Raw genomic sequence first — 25746 nt, forward strand, 5'->3', positions numbered from 1 at the left:
TCATGAGAAGTCTTTTTAATCTGCCTTTTCATTTCTGTTTTCCTGTCGGATTCCAACTGTTCATCCTTCACCACGTTCACAGCAGTGATGGAAAGCACTTTATCTTTCTAGCATCCTTTGTAAAGATAGGAGAGGTTTACGTTTGCGTTTACCGGGTTGACTCTCAGTAGCGTTTCGTGCTTTCTTCTCTGGAGTCGCTCATCATTGCAAGCCTCAGCCCGCAGTGACCAGAGCAGCGCAGAGCCTGCCTGTGCCATCCTGTCCTGTACAGAGCTCTTGCCTGGCCTGGGGTACCTCAGCCTGCCTCAAACCCCAGCTCTGAGTGGCTGTAAAACGTGAAGGATGCCTAGATCTGAAGATCAGCAAGAACTTAAAATGCTACTACAGTGTGAAGGCTGTAAATTCCTACTTGCCCTGCTAAATAAATGTGTGGGCTCTATGGAATTCAGGTTTCTTTTATTCAGAGTTTTTCTGCTATTTTAAGTGAAAATTCAGTCTGAGCTTTTCATTTTGCCCAGTTTGGACTTTTTTCCATGTTCTGTATTAGTGTTTGAGAAGGTAGCCCTGAAGTCTTCATGCCTTTATCTGTGTTTTGTCTCTAGATCCTGTAGTTCAATTCTTGCTTTAATTGGGCAAGTTCAGGATTGTCAGTAACATTTAGGTTGCTGTGGTGTATTAAACAGCAAGGCTTTGGACAATGTCCTGAACACAACTAGAAGGTGGAAAAATGTTCTACTCTCTTTGATTTTAGTGAAAGCTATGGGAACTTTAAAGGTTGCAGGGTGTATCTGAGTGATCCCAAAGGCCCTTTTTTTTTTTTTTTTAAGAGCAAGTTAAACTCAATGAATTGGAATATTTTTCCAGCCTTTGAGGCTGGAAAGATGACTTTATATATACTTTTGACTCTCTGAATTTTTATTTGTCAGGTACCTGTTTGTATTACAGCTCCGGCAAGACATTCTTTCAGGGAAGTAAGTACCTCTTTGCTCTTGCAGCTATAATTTGAAGTATCTATAATAGTTAATCTCTTAGTGATTTTGAAGATTTATTTTAACTTAAGCATGATTGTTTTAATTCTTTATGGTATTTGTGCACAGATAATAAATATAGTTTACACTTCCATGTGCATTTTTTTCCTTTATGGTAGAGAATTATGGTATTTTTCCTTATGGCTTTGTGTGCATCATGACTATATGATTGACAAATAGAATGGGTAGAGACCTTTGATGGGTTGACCAGGTGATGGAAAAGTATAAAGAGAACAAAGACTGTCCTGATTTTTGTGACTTGGAAATGTAACATGGGCTTGCCATACTTTTCAGTATGCTAGGTAAAAGAGGGAGGAAAAGATGAAATGCAACACTTTCTGTGCAGCTGAACCCTGCAAAAATACTTTTGTATGTTTATAGTCTCACCCTGGCCAATAAATTCAGACCTGCTCTATTTTTTTTTTCTAATTACAAAACCAAAAAGCCTCAAAACCAGATGTTCTAAAATATAGTGTTGGAGCAAAAATGGTTTCATAGTCGTTTTAATGTTGTCTCTATTAGTTCAAACTTGTTTTATGGTGGAGCATATCATGTGTTTAGTGCTAATTAGAATGTACCAAATTAGGAAATAATCATATGCAAGTAAAAATTAATTGTAGATGTTTTGTATCATTAATAGCTTGTGGGAGTTAATGCTTCCATTTCATATATCAGACTAGTTTTTAGCTTTATTGCAAGAGGATCTCACTGAGAAAAAAGACATGATTTTATAGCTTGAGGTTTTTTTTTTCTTTTTAAGACTGAAATGCCCGTATGAAACTGCTGTTGAACTAGCAGCTCTGTGTCTTCAAGGTATGCAATCTTTTGAAAGTGGTTTGTCTTAATGTGTTAAAAAACTCGCCTACTAGTTTCTTTTCACTCTTTGATACTAATGATGTCTCTTTGATCGTATATAAATGGCATTTCTTTCCCTGAGGAGAAGAATTTCAGGGCGATCACTTTCCTGCCTCTCCTCCATTCATAACTTCTGAACTACATTAGCCACACGTGCCAAGGGGAAGGAGCCTCAAAGGCATGGATAGATGAAGCTTTCGTGGAAACCAGGGGCTGACGGGGGAAGACAGACCCCAAATAGTTCCTTGCTGAGGAAGAAGCTGTGGTGTGTGCACAGCGTTACCTCTTCAGCCTGAAGAGCCAGCTGGCCCCTCAGCACAGCCGTTGTGGCGGGCAGGTCCCTCCGGGTGCAGCTTTGAACACGGGCTGCCTCCTGCCTGGCCAGTGCTCGGGAGAGGGAGCATCCACGGTGTGTGGCACAGGAGATGGTTACAGGGCAGGAGGGAAGGGATGGCAGGTACCGGAGAGGAGAGAATTACTTTGAAAGGTAAGAACTAAGATCACTTCTGTGTCAGGAGCAAGGGCTACGTGATTTTAAAAAAACAGGACACTGTTTCATTAGTTTATTGTAGGAAAAAGTGGGGTTTTTTTATTACTGCGAACACATTAATACAAATATTCATTCCACTTCGGGTGGTTTGTTTTGTAGATGGGAAGGAAACTTGTGTGATGAAGCTCAAACCAAATTCAATTTTTTTCTAAAAGAAAGTGCAGTGATCCAGACCATTCTAGGCATATCAGCAGCAAAATGAAGCGAAATGAAAAATACTCTTCCTGTTCTGCTGGTGGTTGGCAATAGCACGTGGAATGCTTAGGCAGAGTCACTTAGTTTAACACAGGAATGGAGATAACTCAGTGATTCTAGATGCACTTGACAGTCAGAACTGGGATTTCAGTTCCAAACAGCAACAGGTGTAAATCTTAAGGCAGTGAGTTATTTCCCAGCTTCCATTTGCACCAGCCTGGCACAGCTCTGATTAATAGGTGTGCAAAGAACTGCTGCAGGCAAACTCCGTTTGTCTTTTTGAGATGGAGATAATCTGGAGCCCCTATTTGATTCATTACTTCCATTTTCACAGATAAAAACACCGGTACCCTCACCCCTGGTCTAAGCAAGGAGAAGCAAGCAAAGAATAATATGTTGATGCCTCAACATTTTGGGTAGTAACTGACGCCTGTGATTACCATGTAAATGTAATACAATAGCCATCCATCATGTTTATAATGTCTCCAACTAGGTACAGAACTGGCGCTTCTTGACACTGTCTGTGGGAATGTATTTAAATTGTGGTGGCATTTTTATACTTTTCTGCTGTTTTTTTTTTTTCAGTTTCCGTTTTCTGCTATTTTGACATCATCGCAATAAGTTTCTCCAAAATTATTTCATTATTGCAACTAATTTATTTATCTCTGCTGGCATATGCTATAATTAGCATTTTTATAACATTTCTTACATTTTATTGACATTGGAAGCTCTTAATTAAGCGGAGTTTAAAGAAATGTCAAATGATTATTCCCTCCTCAGTACGTTATGTTTACTCTGTGAAATCCAACCTTGCCTCCTTAGTGTTGCTTTCTGCAGAGTGAGGAAGAAGTTATGAAAGTCCGTTTAGGAATTGATGCTCCAACCCTCTGAAAGGCCTTTTCTCTTTACAGGGCAGCTTTAAACTTCATCAACCATTTTCTTTATCAAGGAAGTCGTTCTGTTACAGTAATTCTTCCTCTCTCTCAAACAACGGTTTCCAAGGCTGCTGTTCTGTGTTAATCGTATTTCAAACAGAAATTGTTGGTTTGTTGCCAGTCCCGTGAAGGAACTTCAGTAGCCAATAGCATCGATCTGCAGTGTGTGAAGCAGATACATAATCGCATGCTTCGCTTAGGGATTATCTGCAGAAGGGTCGTAATCAAACTTGAATTGTCACTGCTAGAATAAGTTTTTAACTACCTCGTTAGTCTTCTGTGGCTTTCGTATTTAACCAGGTATACTTTTGAAACTGGTAATTAAACTGAAAAGGAAAACTTTTTCCCAGATTTTGAGTTGTCGATTATAACACATCTTCATGGGATACTGCAAACTTTTTTTTTCCTTCTGTGTAAATGAATCAACAATATTTACAGATAAACACATTTTTTCAGTTTTCAAAAACTTTCTAGGAAACTCCCTTTTAAAAATGTCCCCCGGTTTATGTAGTTGTTTAATAAACAACACAGATAATGTATAGAAATGCATTATGTAATGCCATTCCCTCCTCAAAAAAAATAAAAAGACTGGAGGAGTGGCATGCCAAAGCGTAATACTTTTGTGATAAAGCCGCAAATAGCTGGGTCCTCTGCTGTGCCCTTGTGTTGAAAAATATAAGTGCTGCTGAGCCGCTCAGGGAAAGGAATTCCACCAGGAGGACAGGAGTGAGAGCATCCTCATTTGGAGCCCCGCACACGCTGCTTCTTTCCTCCACCGCCCCTCTCCCCTGTGCAGGGAGCTGATGAGGCTCTTACTGGCTCTTATTTTCAAGACCTGTTTCTTAGAGGTCAAAATGATGGCATCGTTTCCTTGCCTGAAAGTGAATAAATAGCAAGTGCAGCTATCGAGAAACAAGGGTGATATTTTTCTTGTACCTAATGCTTCTGCCCTAACTTCTCTGTGTATCTTTTGTCCTACACGCTCATGCTTCTTCTCCTCCTTACACATCCTCTTTACAGCACAGTCAGCCTTCATTCCCCGCCTTCTCGCTCAGTTAACAACCAGAGAAATCTCCCATGTTTTTCCTAGATAGTTGTCAACACATCAAACTTCAGTTTCCTACTTTTTTTCCCCTGGAGTCCTCTTTGCTAATGTGTTTGTTGTGGCTCCCTTTTATATACTGGAGACTGGACTGCCAGTACTTCTTAGCAACAGCTGTGTTAAATAGGCTTCCAACTTAGATGAAACAGCAGCAGAGCTGAGATATCTCTGTTAAAGACATATAGATAAGAATAGTATAACTCACGATGGAAGACTACTATTGAAGGGAAAAAATGTACGTGAGTCAGTAGTTAGAAACGAACATCAGTGAACTCAGTCTGTTTAATATCTTCAGGAATGCTAAATGTTGTAGCGAAGATTGAATGCTCAAAACCACCTAGTTAAGTTTATCAGTCAACAGATTGCATTTTTAATGTACTTCCTACATTCTAATGTAACCTGCTAGGAAGACTGAGAGTGAATGAAATTTTTGCAACTGTTATGTGTAAAACTGCCCTGGAGCAATAGAACTGTTTTCTTCAAGGGATTTCATTTCCCTCTATGATTTTTTTTTTATGTAATTATTTATTTATTTTTAGTAGTAATAGCAGTAGTAGTCAAGAAACACCGACTGACAAAGGCCTGGTTTGGAATTGCATCGTGTATCGGGTGACAGGTGGTATTGCTGAACGGTGCATTGGCCACTGGTGTTTGTCTGACAGTCCCTCGGCAGTGACGTTGCAGCCTCTTTGTATAACAGCGGAGAGGTTCCAGGAGCAAAGCCTGTCGCAGGCACAAGATAGTTAAGGGCGTAAATCACTGAGATGCTCAGCGCTTGCATCTCCTGCTGAGCTCAGTAGAGTTTGAAAGTGTTCTGCTCCTAGAAAAGAAGATACCAGGTCCTAAGTAAATAAGTAGAAAGTGACACCTCGATTATGTTGACACTTCAGCATTTCTTTTCTTACAAATGACTTAATCTGAATATTACACCACCACTGTGGTTTAAAAAACAAAACAAAAAAAAAAGAAAAACCAAACAAAAAACCAAACCCCACAACTTTTATCACTGGCTTCTTGATACTAGGTATTATCTTCACGTTTTGACACGAACAGTAATGTAACAAAGCATGCAATAGAATGGGAAGTGTTTTGGAATGAAAAGTATGACCTCATTGCAACAAGAGGAGGTTTCAAAGTAACCCCTTCTGAAACAGTAGTGCATTGATTTTTGGTTTTAATAGAAACTTTATTTCCTTTAAATGCTTTAAAATCCAGAGAAGCAGCTTTAGTTAAGCTGGTTTAGTTCTAACGTTCTTGAATGTCAGAATTCTGTACCATAACCTTACACTGCTCCTGCAAATGCGTTTGTCTGACTTTTGCGGTGCAATCTGGTTTGAGTTTGTGGGTTGTCTTTTTTTAACTTACGATATCAGTACAAGTATATTCTTGTATGGCATACTTAAAAATTTATAAACTGTCATTGTCTTTGTGGAGATTATGGAATTAAATGTTTCTGGTTATCCCATGATCTTTATGATTTTAATTTTTCAACTGACTGATTGCAGCTGAGCTGGGAGAGTGTGAGCACCCAGAGCACACACCAGAACTCGTGTCTGAATTCAGGTTTGCGCCAAACCAGACCGAAGCAATGGAATTTGACATTTTTCAGAAATGGAAAGAGTGCAGGTAGGGTACCTGTGTGGGAGCGGTGTCTCTGGCAACAGGAGGTTTTCTTCTCTTCCACTGTCAAATATGTCCACGAGAACCCCTTCAACGGACGTAAAATGGCGATTATGTTTGTCAGTTGAGAAGTATTCTAGACAGACTTTGAGCCCTCCCCCTCCTTAGAAATGGCAAGCGGTAATTTAGGGAAGATTGGTAGGGTGAGTTTTTCTTTTTTTGTTTGTTTTTCTTTAGGGGATTTCATAGCAGTTTAAGCAGGCTGATCTTTTTTCTGTTTGAGTTGGAAATAATTCTCTTTCTCTCTTTGACACATGCACACGTAAAGTTTTGTGTTCAGGGTAATGGCAAACAGTTTCTTTCCTGTCTTTTGTTAATAAATACAGTACATTTTGGTGACGCTGTCTTACCTGAACTTTCGTCCTTATTGGCAATGTTAGACCTTTTTCAGTTTTCATCCCTCTGATTTATTTTCATTTGGAGTGAATAGGGTGAAAGCATAGTCTAAGCTTGAAATACCATTTAGTGTCATTTAGGCTGAGGGCCCAAAGAAAAGGGGTAGAGGAACAAATTTTTAAACATTTAAAACGGACAAAAATTTCCTACCATAAAGTATTAAATAAATTTTATGTTCGCAGGGGAAAGAGCCCGGCGCAGGCCGAATTGTGCTACTTGAACAAAGCTAAATGGCTAGAAATGTATGGTGTAGATATGCATGTAGTTAAGGTAAGATCCACGTTATACTTTATTTTATGCATGTGGGGTCAGAACATTGAATAGAGATGTTGTCTCAGGCAAAACAGTCTCAATTCAGGGAATTTCACTTAATTTAATACACTGCCAATTAACATAAGTGTTTAATTACTGATTTTGGTTCTGTCCAAAAAAAAAGACAAGCACAGAAACACCTTTCTTCCCCCATCCCCAGCTCAACTTCAGTCCAACACCTCTCCTTCCCTCTTCCAGATGTCAGCTCCCCTTGTTTTCCCTGTGGGTTACACTCTGTCCCTCCCAAGCCCATGAGGTTGGGGTCATCTGCACAACAGTTTCTTTGTGCTGCTTCCTGCTTCTCACTCGTGTTCCTCTGCTGACCTGTGCCTCTTACTGCTCCTCTGCTGCTGCGTGGGTCGCCCATGGGCCACTGTCCCTCAGGGCCATCCTTGCCCTGGTAGGGGTTCCCTGTGGGCTGCAGTCCCTCAGGGCTGTCCCTGCCCCAGTGTAAGGCATCCATGTGCCATGGCCCCTCAGGGTTGTCCCTGCCCTGGGACAGACCCTTAAGCATGTCCCTCTTGTGGTGTGGCTCACCCCTGGGCCATGGTCCCCCAGAAGGACCTTCTTCTGCAGGGAGAGTCTCCTCCCACGATAGTGTCTCCAGCCATGTTCCCCACAGCACCCCCTTCCACATGCCTTTTTCCCACATCCCTTAAATTTTTCCTTTTGTGTCTCCTTCCCCTGCTTGCTCTTAAACCCGTGTGAGCCAAGGTGTGGTCTCCCCTGGCTGCAGTCTTGGTGAGGGACCATTTCCAAGGCCGTCAGAGCCATCTGGAACACAACAAAGCCTCCTTCCACACAAGACGCCCTGCAGCCCCCTGTTGCCAAAACCTGACAGTTTGCACCCAATACAGATGCATATTCTTCTGCTCTGTAATGTGGAAAAAAAAAAGAAGGAAACCTTATTGTTGAGTTTAAAATCTATGGATTTTGACATACTACTGTAGTAAGATTTACACTACTAATGGCATATTGATTATTGATTCTGTGCTTGCTTGCAGGGAAGAGATGGTTGTGAATATGCTCTTGGACTGACACCAACAGGCATATTGATCTTTGAAGGAGCCAACAAAATAGGCTTATTCTTTTGGTAATCTGTTTTTGTGTTATATGCCTTTCTGTTAAAATGCTGAGATCTCTCCCCTTTACATAATGGGGTCTTGACTATATTTTGTAATGTAGGTTGAATCTACAAAGTTAAAATATCAATCTCCTATGAGGACAGGCTGAGAGAGTTGGAGTTGTTCGGTCTGGAGAAGACAAGGCTCCAGGGAGACCTTATTGCAGCCTTTCAATGCTTAAAGGGGGCTTAAAAGAAAGATGGGGACAAACTTTTTAGTAGGGACTGTAGCGATAGGACAAACAGTAATGGCTTTAAACTAAAAGAAGGTAGATTTAGATTAGATCTAAGGAAGAAATTTTTCACTATGAGGATGGTGAAACACTGGAACAGGTTGCCCAGGGAGGTGGTAGATGCCCCATCCCTGGGAACATTCAAGTTTCTGTTGGACGGGGCACTGAGCAACCTGATCGAGTTGAAGATGTCCCTGCTCATTGCAGGGGAATTGGACTAGATGACCTTTAAAGGTCCCTTCCAACCCAAACTATTCTATGATTCTATGATCAAGGTTACATCTGAAGGTAAATTGGCCTGGTTAGAAGTACCACTCTCGAATGCAAAATATTTGGTGAAAAATAGTCCCATTTCCAGGAAATCATACTTTTATTATGATTCCTTAAGTGCTCCAGGGTTGCAGATCACTCATACATTTTGGAGGATTCTCCTAGATTACAAAATGATATTTTTCCATTAATTTTCTTTTTGCTTCTTGTGTTTAGGCCTAAAATCACAAAAATGGACTTTAAAAAGAGCAAACTAACACTTGTGGTTGTAGAAGATGATGAACAGGTAACTTTCTTCCCTTACTTGGGCCTGATCCAACAAAGTGTGTTGTGTGCTCAGGCTGGTAAGAGCTCAAGGGAGGCTCAGCACACTGTTGGCCCAGGCTGTATTTCTCCTACGAAGGACAGTAACTAATATCATGCATGCCAACTTCCAAAGCTTTTGTTTCTGCATTTAGGGCAGAGAGCAAGAGCACACATTTGTTTTCCGGTTAGACAGTGCCAAAACGTGCAAACATTTGTGGAAGTGTGCAGTGGAGCACCATGCTTTCTTCAGATTGCGAGCCCCAGCAAATAGTAAATCTAGTAGATCCGACTTCATAAGGCTGGGATCACGCTTCAGATTCAGGTATTTAGTGAAGTAACAGCAATATATTTGTGTTTATGCAAAGGAGGAGGTACAGCACTCAGCAAGAGGCAGTAGTTAACTTTATTTCTGTATTTCAAGTGGGCGGACAGAGTATCAAGCAACACATGGGACGAGATTACGTAGAACTAGTACGTTTGAAAGAAGGCCCAGCAAACGATATCCTTCTCGAAGGCATTCAACTTTTAAGGGTAAGTATTTGTACATGTGTTCACTGAACTGGTCATGTAGGTGTCCTGTTAACTCATATAAATGTCATATTACAACCATAAAATCTGTACCATAGTATAAAAAGAAAACCATGGCAGACCACCTAAAAATCAGAATGTGCATGTGGTGTTTGGTTTGTTGTTGGTTTTTTTTCTCCAAAGTCAGAGTCTATTGTTCATATCTACCGTCTTTAATCTCTGTCTACACCTAGTCCTTCCACCCCCCATCTGTGGAGAAGGAGGTACCTGTGGTTTCTTTTGTTGCTGCTTTGAGCAGGGAAGAAAAGTTGCATCAAACTCAATGAGGGAAAGCATGTATACGTTTTCTGTGAAGAAGGGCGTTTGTGACGTAGAGTGGAGCAGTGTCCAAAAGCCTCACTGACTTGCTAATCTAGCCAGACAGTATTAGGGTTATTGAGCAGTCTCATCATGCGGTTGTTGCTGCTTTGCTGACTGCAGTGGCATATTATTCGCCTACCCAGACTCTGACCTTAACCAGCTTTCTCTGGGACTTGAGATGTGCTGAATTTGAGTGGAATGGCAAGGAATTGATTTCCCTTTTGGTTTTGTCATTTGTCCTTCAAAACTTGAGGTAAGATTTTTATTCCTTGTAGAAAAACCTAGGAAGGAACACTGCAAAGCAACTCCCTCTAAATTTCGTGTTACTTGAGGCTGGAGGTCTATGCTGTATGGAGCAGGGTGGGCTGACATTCCCTTGGGGTGTCTTGGCACTCCTTTGCATTCCTAGAATAAGAACCTCAGTTCCATGAAAAGTCCCTGTGGTATTATGGGGGCATTTTTATTTCTCATGTACAACGGGGGGAAAAGGGTAGCAAGTCTGCATGCATGCATTCTAGAGGCTGTAACATCCTCTCCACCCCCTTCCTTACTGTATGTCAGTTTTTTACGGAAATGCAAATTTTATTAATTTTGTGAGATACTGTTATGTGATACATGAGAGTCAATTATATGGTAAGTGGGGATGATTTCATAAGTGAAAGAATAGATTATTTTAATTTTATTTTTACCATAACAGGATCTGTCAGACCTGCAGGTTGTGTTTCAGTGCTTCCATACTTATGTCTGTGAGATGGGGGAGAGGAGAGAAAGTGTGGCTTATGTTCAGTTTAGTTCTCTGTGCATGGCAGCCAGGCAGAACTGCTGTCATACGCAGATGATCTCCCTCCAGAGAGCTCAACAGCATGCTCGTTAAGTTAGTACAAAAACTCCCTTTAGATTATTGTCTTTCGCACATCTCTTGGCCATTAAGACCTGTACCTAGTTGCAGCCCACAAGCGTTGGATTCTGTCCTACCTCAGACTCTTTGAGACTTCTACCGTGCCTCATGAAGTTTGTCATCCATTTTCTGAATTCAGCAGACGCTTGGATTTTCAGCTGTATCACTCAGCAGTTTTTCAACGCTCTTGAAAAAATATACTGTTTGTCAGGAAAAAGAAACGATACATCCCAGTTATTCAGCTGCCTTCTTCACCGTTCCATCCAGCCTGTCCAAAGCACAAGCCAAGACCTTGTTGCTCAAGATTGCTCAGTGCCTTGCTGTATTCCCAACTGATGGGCTTTTTTGGCTACCACCATTCACTGTAATGAGACACAGGCCATTACCAACTTCAGGAATACTCTGGTTTCTCTAAGATGCAAAATCGCCGTGAGGGGTAGCTTCTGATTTCTCAATGATATTGACATGGCAGCTACAGCAAGGTGAGAAAAGTAATGCTGTGGTTGTGCAGAACTCACTCTGCCACGAGTCCTTCTGTTGTGACTTTTGGGAAGAATACTCTTGTCCGCTGTCATCTTTAGTGGGCTTTGACTCCTGCAGAAACAGAGAGGGGTTCGTGTCTGCCTCGTGCTTTATGGACTCACACAGGAATGCTAGAAAGCACAGGGCTGCGCTTGCAATTCTGACACGTTTGTGCAAATGCGTCTATGAGGATGTAGCTGTAGTGTAACATCCCAATAGCTGCAAAATGACTGATGCTTCACATGTGTTAAGTTTTTTTTTCGGCTGTCTTAAGGTTTTTTGTTTGTTTCTTTTTAAGCAAACAATCCTGTGAAAGCAGCACAACTGTGGTAAGTGACAGCCCAAGTTCTCTCTACCTCTCAGTTGCTGTTGTCAGGCAAATAGGATTCTGAAGACCATTTCTGCATTAGAATTTGTCAAAACAAATTCTCTGGTGTGGGATGAATTGCTTTGGGATCTCATTATGCAGCACCAGATTCTTCTTGGGGACTGCCTATAAGACTTGAAGTGCCTCCATTTTTTCAATCTTTTTTCTTTTTGTGTTTGTGATCAGACTAAAGTAAATTGTGTTTCCTTTCTACTTGTTGCTGTTGTGCTTACTTATCTCGCATTTTTTGTTCCTGTTCTGTAAACGTAAAATGAAGAAAAAAATTTTGCACCCCTCTTTCTTGCACCCTAATTGCTGTGGTGTATATTTTGAATAAAAAATTGATGTCCTTAAGAATATGAATTTTACTTCACTCTAATAATTCCCTGTAGAGTAGAACCCTGAACTATAGGAAATTGTGCCATAGATGTTCTAATTATATAAAAGCTAATTGTTTTTTTTCTCCCTTAGTGCTAAAAATACTCCTGAAGTCCATAACTACCAGGTAAGAGCATAACAATTGTTGAGGAGAATATTGTTATTTTTCTTATTTAATGGTAAATATTTTTCCTGTCTCTCAGTAGTACAGCTGGTCTGCTCCCCTTTCCTTACTCGGGTGAGATTCTCTGAGGTGGTTCAGAAATAAACAGCATCACACCGGGAGTTAAGGGCAAACCGGAGGGGTGGGGAGGACTCTTTTCTCTTTCTTCCCCCCTATTCTTGGATGCTCTACAAGCTGAATATGCTCCATTTGCCACCCTATTTCCTTCCCTTTCTGTGAAATCACAGGTTAAAACTTCTGGGACTTGTGAATATGACGGGCCCCAGGAGACTGCTCTGTGAGCAACGCTTTTGTCTAGAGCAGCCTCTCACATTGGGTGATCCATGTCAACAAGTTCAAAGTTGGAAAGTTGGAATTATCTTCCCCTATCACAACACTTAAGGAGTTCGTTGCTGGTCAAATGTTTGTTTATTGTTTTGTTTTTTTTTTTTAAACAAGCTCCCTTTTACACTGCAAGGAAAAACTTTACTCAGTTTTCCCTACTGGGAAAGCAAGCCATGCTTTCATCCAAAGTGAGCGTGTGCATAAGAATTTATTCTTAACACTTGTTTTTGTTAAAAGCCTCACCGGTGATTTTTTTTCGCTGTTTCTCCTCAAGATCTTACGGATATGAGAGACAAATGCCAAAAGGTAGGTCACCAAAGATAGGTGACCTCCTGAAGACTGACTGCTATTGTAGTAGTAACCTTTCTCACTCTCCACCTTTGATTAAAGCTGACATTCTTTTTATGTGCTTTCTTATGAGGAGCAGTAGATGTGCCAGGTTGTCTCTCAAACAGAAAAGCAATTTTCTGTGCGTTTTCCCATAAGCGTGTATTAATAAGCGAGCTCATCACCAAGAGGTCTCGTGTGTATCCTAAATGGCATGGGAGGAGGTCTGAAACAGTGGGGTTTCTAGGGCTCACAGGGAGCATGTTCCATTGCCCCAGGAAAATAAAAAGTTAGAGTTAAAAGGGAGTTTTTATATGATTTCATTAACCGGGTTCAATCTTTTCATTTGCAGCCACAGTATCATCCTAATATACATCCTGCTCAGCCACACTGGCATCCACATACACCTGTGAATGTAAGGTAAGCAATCTTCACTTTGTGAAAAAGATGACTACTTCTTTCTTGATCTGTTGGCTTGAAGCTTTGGTGGACATACTGGGCAATTTTCTGCACGTGAAAAGCAAACAGAATTCAGAAATATGTGATGTAGAGGCAGTATTAAATAACAGTTTAGATATTGCTTTGCAATGTCCTAATCTCCTTGATGAAAATTTTTTTCGGGTTGATTTTTGATTCAGAATTTGAAATACAACTTTAGTGTATTTCTGTAGGGAGTATGTCGGATGGGAACGTGCTCAGTAGCTTTAATAAAACTAATTGCAATTTGATCAGCGTTTAATCTCCTAAGACAAAGAAGAAACTCATTTTAGGGTAAAGTTAAGTTATGAGTGAACAGATCCTTGCATTGCAGCACTTTTTTAGTCTTTTGCAGAAATGTATATGGAAAAATAACATGTACATGGAACAATGTATCAGACCCTTTACAGATAATTAGTGAAAACATAACGTTGAGGTTTTGAGAACTGTTTCAGAAATGCATTCCTCTATGTGCTATTGTGCTATCCTCTTGCATACATTTTTATTTTGTAACTAGTAATGAGAGAAATTGAGTGAAAAGAAATTTTGGAAGAAACTCAGTCCAAGTTTGAACCAGCTTGGTGGAACTCACACTGGAGGCACTCTTCTGCAGGTGGATACATGTCTGTGCATGTACACATGATAAAAAATCAGATGCTATTTTATCCTCATAAACCAGAACCTTTTTAGGTTACTCAGTTTTTTAGACGAATAATTACCATCTTGACTGAAAAAATACCAATACCCTAGTCGTCTTTCCTATTCATCTTACATTTTTATCTTTATATTCTTACATCAGAATGGGTAGACTGCATTCTTAGTGTAGGCAGCCTCTGGAGATGAGGCTGAGTTTAAAATGCATGAAAAGACAATTTGGTCTGAGTTTGAGTCTGGGAACGCAGGAAAAAAGCAAATATGTTACTAGAAATACTTACTCGTCAGAGAAGCAGATATGCTCATTGTCATCTCAAAATTCCTAGCATACAGCAGTAAAGGACATACTAAATTTATGCTAGAAACAGAAGGCTTTAAATTAGGTAATTAACTTTGCCTGTACTTTATGTTCAAGATTCTTCCTGGTTTTAGGGTTTACTTGTCCTTTTTTTTTTTTTAGTATGTGATTTAAAATGTACAATTTCACATTACAAAAGTGTGATTTCCAAGAGAGGTTAATAATTTTATAAATCTTTTGAGGTTTTGCTGAAATTTTTCTAAAGATTTCTTCACTTATGATGCTAGCCTGTAACATTTTAAAGCCAAATAGTTCACCCTGGAGCAGAGTGATATTGAAATAAGCACAAGAACGTATTGTAATGTGTGTAGACAACCTCCCCCTTCAGCCCCTCTGCTGCCTGGGCAAAGATTAAGGTCAGTGAAATATGAACAATGGCTTTTTTTATAGCTAGGCTTGTAAGTCTCAAAAACAGACTTAAAAGCTCAGTCGTGCAAGCTCTGTAGAAAAGGTGCTCAGAATTTTTGTCCCGGTCAGGTAGAAGTGTTTAAAAGTGTGGTTAAAGTGGGAGCTTCAAATGTGTGGTTAAAGTGGGAGCTTCAAGTTATTCTAACGTGGAGTAAAAGTGGATGATTTGGATGTTTAACATCTTGGATAGCTTGATTTGGGAAAGTTTAATCCATCTGACAATGAACTTGAGCTCAGACCACAGATGCATGAAATTCTTTCTGCTGGTCTTTCTGCTGGGCCTGCAAGTCTAGAATGGGCCAAGGGCTGAAATGAAGCTACCTGTGCAATACGTGTTATGTATGGAGGTTTTCTGAATAATTTGTGATATAATATGTGGAATTGTGTCTCGGTCGTCTTAGTAAAATCCTTTCAGCGAAATTATTTGTTTGCAGTTAACTTAATGTTCAGTCTTCTGAGAAAATAAAAAGAAAGAAAGCCCAAATAAAAAGTGCAACTTCAATTTGGTAATAAGGAAATCTTAAATATTGTTGTTTCCTACCTACCGTTGAAAATTTTTATTTATTTATTTACTCCCCACTGCAGTGATTCAGGAGACATTGTAGAAATGGTTGAGGTTAATATCTCTAAGCAGCAATAAGTAATGAACAAATAAGGAAAAAATATTTTTCCTTTTAGTACTTTTGCAAGTTTCACTACATAGGCACAGAGAAATGCCTGTAGTAGCCATAGACTCCAGACTTGTTTGTCTTAACAAAATGTGGCTATGTAACTTGTAGGCTGCTTCAGAGTAATTAACTGCACCAGTGCTGAACAAACAGCAATATTTACATTTCATCCTGAATAGGATTGCCTTTCTTAATTTTTCAGGCCTTAGGGATATATTTTCATGATCTCAACTTTTTGCATATATGGGTTATTTTACTTGTTTGTTGTACGCATTTAGTTTTCCTGTGTCATTTCCTATATTATAGTAGTTTTCCTCCTCCTGCCTCCCCGCCATCCCTCTGGGATTCAGGGGCAGTGACGCACGATGCTTGTCTATAACACTTGAAGACAGGGAGAGTTTTTAATGACTGAGCTCCGATTTCAAGCCTTTTGAAATCAGCTAAAAGATTCCCAGTGGATTCTGCATCAGACCTATAGGTCTGTCACCGTTCCCTTGCCTTACTGGTCGCTGCCCATCGCACCGTATGCATGCTTAGCACTTGCTGGATGAACTCACGTTAACTGTGTAGCGCTCATAAGTTTACTTCCATCTCTCACTAACCAATCACTGTGCAAATGGTACAGGCCACCCTATCATGATGACAGGCCATATTGGAAACCCCCCACAAGTGGAGAGGACAGCAATTTACGGTATATCCAGGAGCAGAACCAGAAGAATTTAGGAGGAGTCCAAAGTATGGTGTACCAAGATAAACTCATGACGACTCTCTGAAAAACAGTCACCTTCATTTCACCTGCCATCTTAGACGATCATTGCATTCCGTGGTCCTTGTCTGTCTGCAGTATGTTCAAAGTGTATTGTGCATAAAGTGTGTGTCTTTGTATGTACATCCATCCTTGTTTAGTGTGTTCATGGACATTCTTGGGAAAAGTATTTTCCGTATCTTTGTAAAAATCTTGAAAAACCTTTTGTGAAAGCCGGTAAGAATTCTCAGTGCACCGAGACCAGAAATATTTCTGGGGATGTACGTTCTACTGTACTTTCAAATCTGTGACCCTCTACCTGCTGTTGAAGATCAGCCATTTGTGCCTCAGTTATTTTTATTGTTTCTTTTGAGTCAAATTAATAGATGAAGTTTGAGAAACTTTCTTTTTTAGTTGACAGACAAATAGGAGATTGGAGGGAGGAAGGAACAGAATACGCACTGGCAATCAAAATGGCTTGTGGACCACCAACAAAGGGAGCCTACTGAGTTAGTCATAGGTTTGGGTGTCATTTGTTTTTAATTTTTGTGTTCTGCAGAAAAATAGAGGTGCTTGCCTAACTTTGAAAACAAGTATAGGGAAAGAACACTCTAATAAGCTTCACAGAGTATGTGTATTCCTTTTTTGACTTACTGATTATATTGATAGCATCCCCCAAAACCATACCTGCTGCTATAAAAGCAAGAATGTTAAAAATGAATCCTTGCTAAAAGGGTGCTGCTGTCTTCTTATTTTTAATGTGATTATGGAAGTGAACTACACAATTGCATAAAACTACCTACTGGTAACTTTCCTCTGAGCGGATTCAAAAGCACAGCTCGTGATCGGTACACTACAAGATGAGGACGATCCCAGTGAAATAGCTCTATTTTTTTAAGTTAGACATTCGCAAAGTTGAATGTATGTTTTACAAACCTAGGTCTTTAAATAGGTTTGGCTGGCATTTTGATCACTTGCCGATTTTTTTTTTTTGATTTTTTTTTTTTTTTTTTAAAACTGGAAATCGTAGTGCCATCTTCATTCATGCATTTGTTTTAAATTAGGCCATACATCTGTGGTCTCTCTGAAGTTGTTGGAATGAATGAATCTTCATTAGGGATATTTTAAAAAATGAAGTAGTTTTTAACTTGATTTTGATAAATATACCTTCGTAAACAGCTATAACCATGAATTTTTTCAGAGCAAATTTGATAGCGTATAACTTTTTGTGAAATATATTTGTTTACAAATGCTATCTTTTAATATTTGTTTTGATCTTTCCTGTATGTGCTAAGTACAAATAAAAATTTTCAATCTTCTTATTCTGGTTATGATGCATTATTTATTTTTGAAAGATTTTGGGGGAGGGTGGGTAGATATGATACACCTTGTACTTGTACCTGTTTTGCCCTGGAATCACTAATGCTGTGCTGGATCAACATTTTCACTGCAGTCTCTAGAGGGAGGGGGAAACAATAAAGCAATTGTGCACTGAGATGTGAAAATGCCCGAGGAAGCCTAAGGTGGGTAATCACAGAGGCTGACTTCAGTTTCCCCAGGCTAGTGTTCCTCTGTTTCAGCAGCATTTTATTTGGGAAAGGAAGAAAGAGAAACTTTGTTGGAGTCATTGGGACGAGAGCCTAGTTTAGTTGCTGTTCTGAATGCCCTCTGGAGTTTTTTTTGAATACTCATGTTAAAGTGAAGCATTGTTGCTTCATGATTCACACACCTACATTCATAATACAGTATCATTCTTGTCATATAACTTCATTGGATTCTGTGTGGTTTATTGTCAGTGTTCCTCTTCATCACGTGTTGTTATCTGTGGTTTATTGCTGAAGCTGCACTGAATGAGGGATCTCCCTGGCAGATTTCAAGAAAAGACAGCACAAGGCCTAAACCAGTCCTTTAGTGTTAAAATGCCTCGTGCCGGAGGTCTGCTCAGGGGTGAAGAACAACCTGTGGGACTTGTGTGTTCTGCAGTTGTGTGTGTCACCCCAAGGGAAGCACTTGTCATTCCGCTGCTCTGGAGAAGCAGCTCATGCACTCTGCGCTTCCCTTTTGCTTTCTCATCCCACATCCTCCTTGCTGTCTGCAGAAATCTGTACCAGCAAAGTCACCGAGCGATCAGATAGGTAAGAAGAGATCCATTTCTCTCTCCTTCCTTGCTCTAGTCTTAGTTGGCTTCTTGTAGCAAATGGGCTGGGATGCGGTTGGGAAGAGGGAGCGTTTCTACCTGTTTCCTCTCTGACGCCAGCATTGCTCTGACTGACCCCTGCGGCTTCTGTCACCTCAACAAAGGTAGATACAGTTACCCCTGCACTGAACTTGGTAGTACAAATAAGAAGCTTTAAATTTAAAAGCATATTTGGTGGGCTTTTTTTCCTAAAATTAGCACACTCATTACTTACGAAGTACTGTTTTCAACAAGCAACTAATAACGGGCCTTGTGACATTAGGAATAAAATTTGGTCTTTTTTAGGAATACATTTTGGTGTTTGAAGCAACACAAAACTTTGCAGGTGAAAACCAAATTATGTGGGGAGAGGGGAGAGAGGAAAAAGGTGGGAAATGCTTGGTTAACTCAGCTGTTAAAGGTAGTAGCACCTTTTGTTTAAAAACAAATATTGGGAAAACTCTGGCGATATAAAGCTGTACTACATCCTAGATTCAAGCTGCTACAGGAAGCCACTGGTAGTTTATAGATGCACAAACTCAGTGCAGGGACTTGATAGCCCTGGTATGTGAGTGTTTGTACATTGTGTTGAATTATTTTAACTAGGAGTTCCTCAGGAGGAGATGCCACGCCAATTTTTTACTAAAGAGCATGTTATTCAGTCATTCTAGGTAGAGAGAAATCAACACATTTTGAATGTGTTCTAAATATACAGGGAAATTTAAAAAAAAAAAAAAAAAAGCCTTGCAAATTCCCTGCAGGAGGTACCACCTTCTGAGTACAGATGAAGCAGGTTCTCAGGGGTGCCTGTTGAACTGTGCGTGCCAACTTTCTCCACCCTGTTCTAAAGTCTAGTCATTGTGCAAGTCGAAAATATTCTTTTTACAAGTCCAGCATACACCTAGAAACTCTTCTGTAATCTGATTGCAGGTGATAAACACTATCCTCGCATCAACCTGGCTTGGGGGGGGGATGGTGTGTGTGAGATACAGCGCTAGGCATCTGAGAAATTACACTGATCTGAAGTTCTGTGTGTAATCGGCCGCGTTCTTCCACATTCTGGAGAATTGTTTGACACATCTTGGCTGAGAGTATCTTCTGATCGTCTCTCTGCATGCCTTAGTCCTGCCTTTAATAAAGCTGGAAACCAGTTCTTCCCCAGCAGAGCTCAGGCCTGGCACTCCACTCTGCGTATTCGGATTTGCAGGGGAGTTGCTTTTGACATGTAATAACTCTGCAATCCTGCATCCATCCTCTCCCCCAGGAACTGGTGAGGGATTCGAAAAGCTGGCAATACCACATCTGTAACTGGGGCTGAAATACATTGCTCTTCAGCCCAAGCCAGGCCCTGGCACGTGAACTAATGACTAATATTGAATACTGAAATATGATACTGAAATACAATACTGAAAGCGTTGTCACTTTCGGGAAATTGTTTTAGTGTGGGCTTTTTCTTTAAACTTCCATTTTGAGCTATTTTTCTCCAGCTGATGTGAGTCACAGGCAAAATGAACAAAGGGATCAGGTTTTGTAATGCATTTCCAAAGCTGGCAGTCCAAGGGTTTGCACACTTAAAAAGAATCAACAAGTCCTTCCAGACCCTTTTGTCAGTGAACCCATGTGCAAGTTGACCAAAAGGAGGGTGCTTTCTCACATTGTGGATTAGAACAAAGCATATATTATAGCCTTGTGATGTCAAATGTCAGTTTTCCTTCCTTCTGGATGAGTGTTGCAGAAGACGTCTCTTGAGGCTGCAAGAGAAAGAGTGTTAGAACTTGCAAGTAATTTTGAAAATGGAACTTCAGCTACTGGCAAGAAATGAGCTGGGGAACGTCTAAGGGAAAAAATGAAATTGAGTATATTACTTGCTTCTCAGGCATCAAAGTTGGTTAGATAGAACCCTCTGAGGAGGAGGAGGAAGACAGTTCAGCACCGCAATCGTGTTTTCAGAGGAAGTTTTCCACCAGTCATTCCAGTTTGTGTATCAAGCAGGCAGGCTACTACTGCCTAGCTCGAAGGAGAGAAGTTTCAATGGACGTTCATCTAACCTGACAGACCAGATCTCTGGAAAGACTTGATGATAAGTGGTTTTCCTCTTACTTCACAAAGGAGAACTAAGGAAAGCAGTCCTGCAGGGGAAAGCTGCCATTGCAGCATTGCTTATGGTAGCCAAAGAGACTCTTTGAGCCAGAGCTACTACAGACCAGCTGCATTAATGGACATAAAATGGGAACTGTATTTTTTTCAAATTGATCTCAGGCTGCGTATATTGTGCTTTGAAAAGGGACTGATCCAGCAGGACCCCAGCTTTTTTGTTAAGACTATGCCAGCCAAGAATCCCTTTGAGGGCCATCTTGAACTAGCACTCTGCTGGTCCAGCCTCTGCACCCTGGCCAAACTTGTCCTACAGTGTGAGGACAGAGATTTCAAACTGTTTCAGAATAAATACTTTTTCCTACTTTACGTTCAAACTGCAAGTGCTTGGAAAAACAGTGCTGTTAGGCATGCTCCCAAGTTTTAGCATTAGCCTGCAGGAAAATCGGTCTTCCTTTCTTAGCAGGCAGCAGACACATAGAAAGGTCTAGCTTTTGGACAAAAACAACACTTGTCAAAATAGGTAAGAAAAAACATAATGTGAAGGGACAGACCACACCTTTCTCTCTGTCTCTCACATTGCAAAGCAGTGTGTGATAATGAGGAAGACCTTGTTCAGCTGCCCTTGTTTTCCACATACTGTTGTACCTTGAAGTGACTGGCCAAATAGGCTACCTTTCTGAGTCTGTGCTATTGCTCTTGTTGCCGCTGCGTCACAGCAAACAGATAAAAACTTGATTCGGCTGGAGTTCCTCCCTTGATATGAGTCACTTCCAATAATAAAGCTTCAGCAGACTAAATGCTGCTCTCAACTACTTACTAATGACTGTTTCATGACTATCCTTTAAAGCAAAACAACTTATTTTCAAATAGTTGGTTTCATAAGTGGTAATCTGAATTTAGTTGTAAAGTTCACAAATCAAGCCTCTCTGCACCGTCCATTGCACATATTAATAGGCTGCTACAGAAAATGCAAACACATCTGTAATAACTTGCATGTTGCTTTTAATTTCAGCATGGAATAATGTTTGATTTTGAACCGGAGGAAGAAGTCATGCTTTCCTAAGATGGTGATTTTTTTTCCAGATTGAGTCTTGGCAGACTTGGCACAGAGGGAACATTGGTGGAGACGGGAAGTTCCACTAGCCTGATATCTTAGACCCAATGTTACTTATTTGTTCTGTGTTTTTGGAATAATGGCTTTCTCTTGACTCTGTGGGACTACTCCTTTTGGTCTGGTGGTGTCTTTTCTTCCATCATGTGTTGCATGTGTCTTTTCAGAAGAAATCCAGTTCATTTTCTCTCTGGCAGAAAAAGCATTCATGATGACTGCCTCAGCCATCATACCTTCTGAGAACTGAGGAATCTTCCAATTTAAAAATAAGATTAATGGGTTAATGTTGAGCTAAGGCTATTGGAGAACCAGTGGAAATGCCCCTAGGGTTGTTTTCAAATTGCCACCACAATTATGTTTCCACTTCTAATTGGTTTTTGTACTTTCTGTCTTTGTAATGTGCTTGGTTTTTCCTCTTCCTTTTCCTTACAGTAGCGTGACTGTCAGCTTTAAACTATCAAACAGCAAAACCTGTAGCTCATCATATCAAAGGTGAAAATGTATTGAATTAAGCAAGAACAGATGTTTGAAATAAGAACGGTTTGGAAAACCTGTAGTTCATAGCTTAGCAATTTCATATGTTGAAAGATTATAAGAAACAATATTTTTTTTTAAATGAGGCAATGAAAAACATCTTTTACTTCTTGCATCCTGAAGAAAATGAAAGAAGTAGCCACACCTAATTAGTAGTAATTGAGTACAATACTCCAGATTAGAAGCTATTCTTTATAAAAAATTTTTTCTCTACTAAACCCATAACAACCTGTGCTGGAATTATAATTGCAGTGGTTTACCTGCCATTACCAATTTCTGCAACTTTGAGAACCTTAGAGAAGTAGAAATACAAAACATCACTACATCTCCAGTGCTCTTTAAATTGTGTGGTGATGTAGCCATGAACTCAGTAGCTAAACAGATGACAAAGTTGCTGTGTTCTTTCTCATCTCCAGGGGCTGAGGCCCTGAATTGTGAGGCCTTGTTGGCAGGCAGCAGGGCCAGCATCTTGGTGTCCCTGAGCCGAGTCTTTCTCATCAGTAGGAGTGTAGGAGTCAGACAGGAAAGAAGGAAGAGCTCAGGAAAAAAAAAAATGGGCCAGGGAAACAAAAAGCTCAAGTAGAGGGTTTAGGAGAAGCAGAGTTTTACAGTGGAACATGCAATGGGAGGAAAAGGAAAAGCAATGAAGTCTGATGGAGACTCTGGGAATGGAGAAGAGGAATGAAAAAGGCAAGGGAGCTTTGAGACTTCAGTGTCTATGTCTTCAGCACCTGGATCTCGCTGAATCAATAAGCAAGGCTGATTTGAAGCAAGGCTTCAAGGAACTTGAATGTAAAACTGGATGCTGCTTCTGTCTCAAAATTTTGAGTCCAGGAGGGCTCCGTTTGTTATCATTCATTTGCAGATTCTCTTGTTGTATTTAATGTGTCTCGCATTCGCAATTTCTGACTTTAAAAAAAAAAGTCTGAAAATTGCTTTTAAGATAAAACTAAGTTTCTTGCTGTAACTCAGATGAGTTGCCCAAGTGTTGCAGCGAGAACAGAGATAGGACAGGTTGCAAGTTTGTAAATAAGAAAGCCCTTGCTGTGCTGAGCGATTGCTTTTGTTACTCTTAGCTATTAATACTGTCTTCTGAGCAACTAAGTGAAAAATTCTGTCCTGTGTCGGTAAGAGTTTTTTACTTGCTGCACACTGTACCTGTTCAGTGGCTTTACTGGTAACGTGTTAAAAGGGCAAAATTCTGTAATCTAAACTGAAGTCATTTGTGTGGTAATAGTGTCAGGTATGTTTACGCTGGACTTTAAAGTTACGGCAAATTACTGAAAATGCAGAAGATTGCATATTTCTTTGTAGGCCATTAGCAGCATTCAGAATCTGAATAATTTAGAAGCATGGAACTTCTACAGTGTGATTAATTTCTTTAAAAACATGGGTTTTTTTCAAGGATTTTCAGCTCTGTAGGGACAGAGACAGAAATATTTTGTAAGATGGGATCATATTGTTAAGGGAAGCCAAATCCAGTGGATTGGCTTTAAGGCTAAAGCGATTTCACCTTCCTAATCTGCTAGATGTGAGGCTGCTGTTTGTAGTTCCTGGTTTCTGAGACCAGCCTGTAGAGATGCTGAGCACGTATTCCAGAGATGTAAATACACACAGAGCACACATTCAACCAGCCATGCAGAGCAGAAGGGGTGGAGAGCAGTGCCTTTACCAGCACCCACAGACACAAACAGCAGCACACAAACATGGGGCAGCACAGAGAGCTCAATCCTTTAGGCATAGACCCCCACAGAAACTAGGACTACAGTTAAGAAGATGACCTAGACTGCAGTGATTAAAGCTTAACCAGCCAAGCATACTGACCAGCAGCTTGCTTACATGTGGCTGGTCCCTTTCCTCCCCCTTCTCTCCATTTTCCCATGCTTGTTCTTCCCTGATGCACACGGATTCTCCCGTTCCCTTCTCTTGTTTCCTCTCAGTTACCCCTGCTTTTTCCATGCAGTGCTCCCAGTCCGTGCTCAAATTTCCTGCGGCTACCTAGGTAGTTTGGACCTTATGTGTATTACTGATATGGTTTCCTAGGCAGTGCTGGCCTTGCAAGGTTTTTTCGCCAAAAAATCCCTGAGACTCCTCTTCAGTGCTCTGTGAAGTTTGGCCATTTGTCATGTAGCTCTCCCTTCACCTGTGAAATCCGGCAATCCTTCAGGGCACGCTCTGTAACATTTGTTAGCTGCTTGCGCTTTCATCTGTTATGTCCAGCAATTTCTTCTGTCACATCCCGTGGTTTCTTGTGTTCTCTGTTAGCTAAGCATCAGACTTGTGCCTGCTTCTCTTGTCTGCATGCTCTGGCAGGTACGTCATGCTGAGGAAGGGAGAGAGGGAGACAGGGATGTGTTTAGCTCAGAGGACCTGAGTTATTTAATGGGTTAAGTGGTGGAAAAGGCTGCAACCCAAGATCAGCTGCAAGCTGTCTTGGAGGCCTAAGTTCCTCTGTTGGTTTTGCTCCTATTTTAACCTGACTTGGCTTGCTTGGATTAGTTGTTTTATTTCCCAAGGCCAGGCATACATTGGCTGCCTGTGACTGAAAGGGGAAGGCAGCACTGACCTGGGGGAGGATTTCATCTGTCTTAGAAAATTTTGTGTCTGCTTTTCAGAGTTTTTCTCATCTGCAAGGACATCTGGGACAATGAATTTTTTTGACAGGTGATTAAATATCTTTAGCTATCGTTATCATTAATTAAAACCATTTGTGAATGAAGAAAAGCAAGTTGAGTTCCCCAGTGGGCATATTTTGCACGACAGTTTTGCAAGGCAGTATTTTTTTTAATGATCTTTATGGAGATAAGTTGAAATCTGTGAGGACAATGGCTTTGTTGAGTTGAGATTTGTTTCTTGGTATTTTATTAGAACATGCTTTGCCACAGGCTCTGTTGTTCTTGTGGAGAATTCCAAATTACTCCTGCTTCAAAACTTAGTTCAGCATCTTGCAATGCAGGAAGCTGCTGCACATACTTTCATCTCCTACAGGAGAAATTCTCCCCGCTCTTGTCACCGTTTCTGAACACCCACTTCCCCTTCACCATTTTGTCTTTCCTTCCAAGGTTGGTTTTTCTGTCTGGGAGAAGGCTGCTGGCTGCCTGCTCTGCTTTTGGAGATGTCCCTAGGAATGGATGGGGACTGCTGATCATCCCTGGCAGAGGGGAGAGATACCTGCAGCACGTCTCTCCAGGCTTTCCCTAAAGGGTGCAAATGGACCGGCTCATCTGGTGGTGTCAGGGCAGAACGTGGAAGCGTAACGGCTGTGTCAGCTTTAGTTATACTTCTCACAGTTTAGGAAGCCAGTTCTGGCCAGCAAGGAGGTCTTGGTTACAGGATGCAGCAAAAAAAGAAAACCAACATAGGTTTGGTTTTAGTGATACAAATTCTCCTTTACTTAGGAACACTTATTACTTCTATATGTCCCAGTTCTCGGCTGTAAAAATGAAACTTCATCCTCCTTCTTTTATGCACAATCCTCCTGCCATGCTCTGTGTTCTTTTCTTGTATAATGCTGGGTCCTCTCAAAGTATTTTGCTTCAATCCAGTGGTTCTGGTGTTAATTGATGCTCATGCAGAATGCAATTTTCTTCCTATCCTTTCTGTTTCCTCTGTGCCACTTTGCATACTCTAGCAATACAAGGGGTG

General features: G+C 40.7%; 1 protein-coding gene across 3 annotated transcripts in view; it reads left to right on the forward strand.

Moving 5' to 3' along the window:
* Positions 1-25746, forward strand: part of EPB41L4B (erythrocyte membrane protein band 4.1 like 4B) — a 180049-nt gene that overhangs the window by 73541 nt on the left and 80762 nt on the right. For 2 of the 3 annotated variants that reach the window (XM_054192140.1, XM_054192141.1), the window contains exons 5-15: positions 927-971; positions 1789-1841; positions 6171-6291; positions 6924-7011; positions 8058-8146; positions 8896-8965; positions 9138-9307; positions 9407-9516; positions 11592-11622; positions 12132-12165; positions 13226-13293. In XM_054192140.1, the coding sequence (XP_054048115.1) occupies positions 927-971; positions 1789-1841; positions 6171-6291; positions 6924-7011; positions 8058-8146; positions 8896-8965; positions 9138-9307; positions 9407-9516; positions 11592-11622; positions 12132-12165; positions 13226-13293 (879 nt within the window). Of the gene's footprint in view, positions 1-926; positions 972-1788; positions 1842-6170; positions 6292-6923; positions 7012-8057; positions 8147-8895; positions 8966-9137; positions 9308-9406; positions 9517-11591; positions 11623-12131; positions 12166-13225; positions 13294-16063; positions 17903-25746 lie in introns of those variants that run through there. The other variant, XM_054192142.1, reaches the window with a different exon arrangement.

The sequence above is a fragment of the Rissa tridactyla genome, chromosome 2, assembly GCF_028500815.1.
Source record: "Rissa tridactyla isolate bRisTri1 chromosome 2, bRisTri1.patW.cur.20221130, whole genome shotgun sequence".
NCBI lineage: Eukaryota > Metazoa > Chordata > Aves > Charadriiformes > Laridae > Rissa > Rissa tridactyla.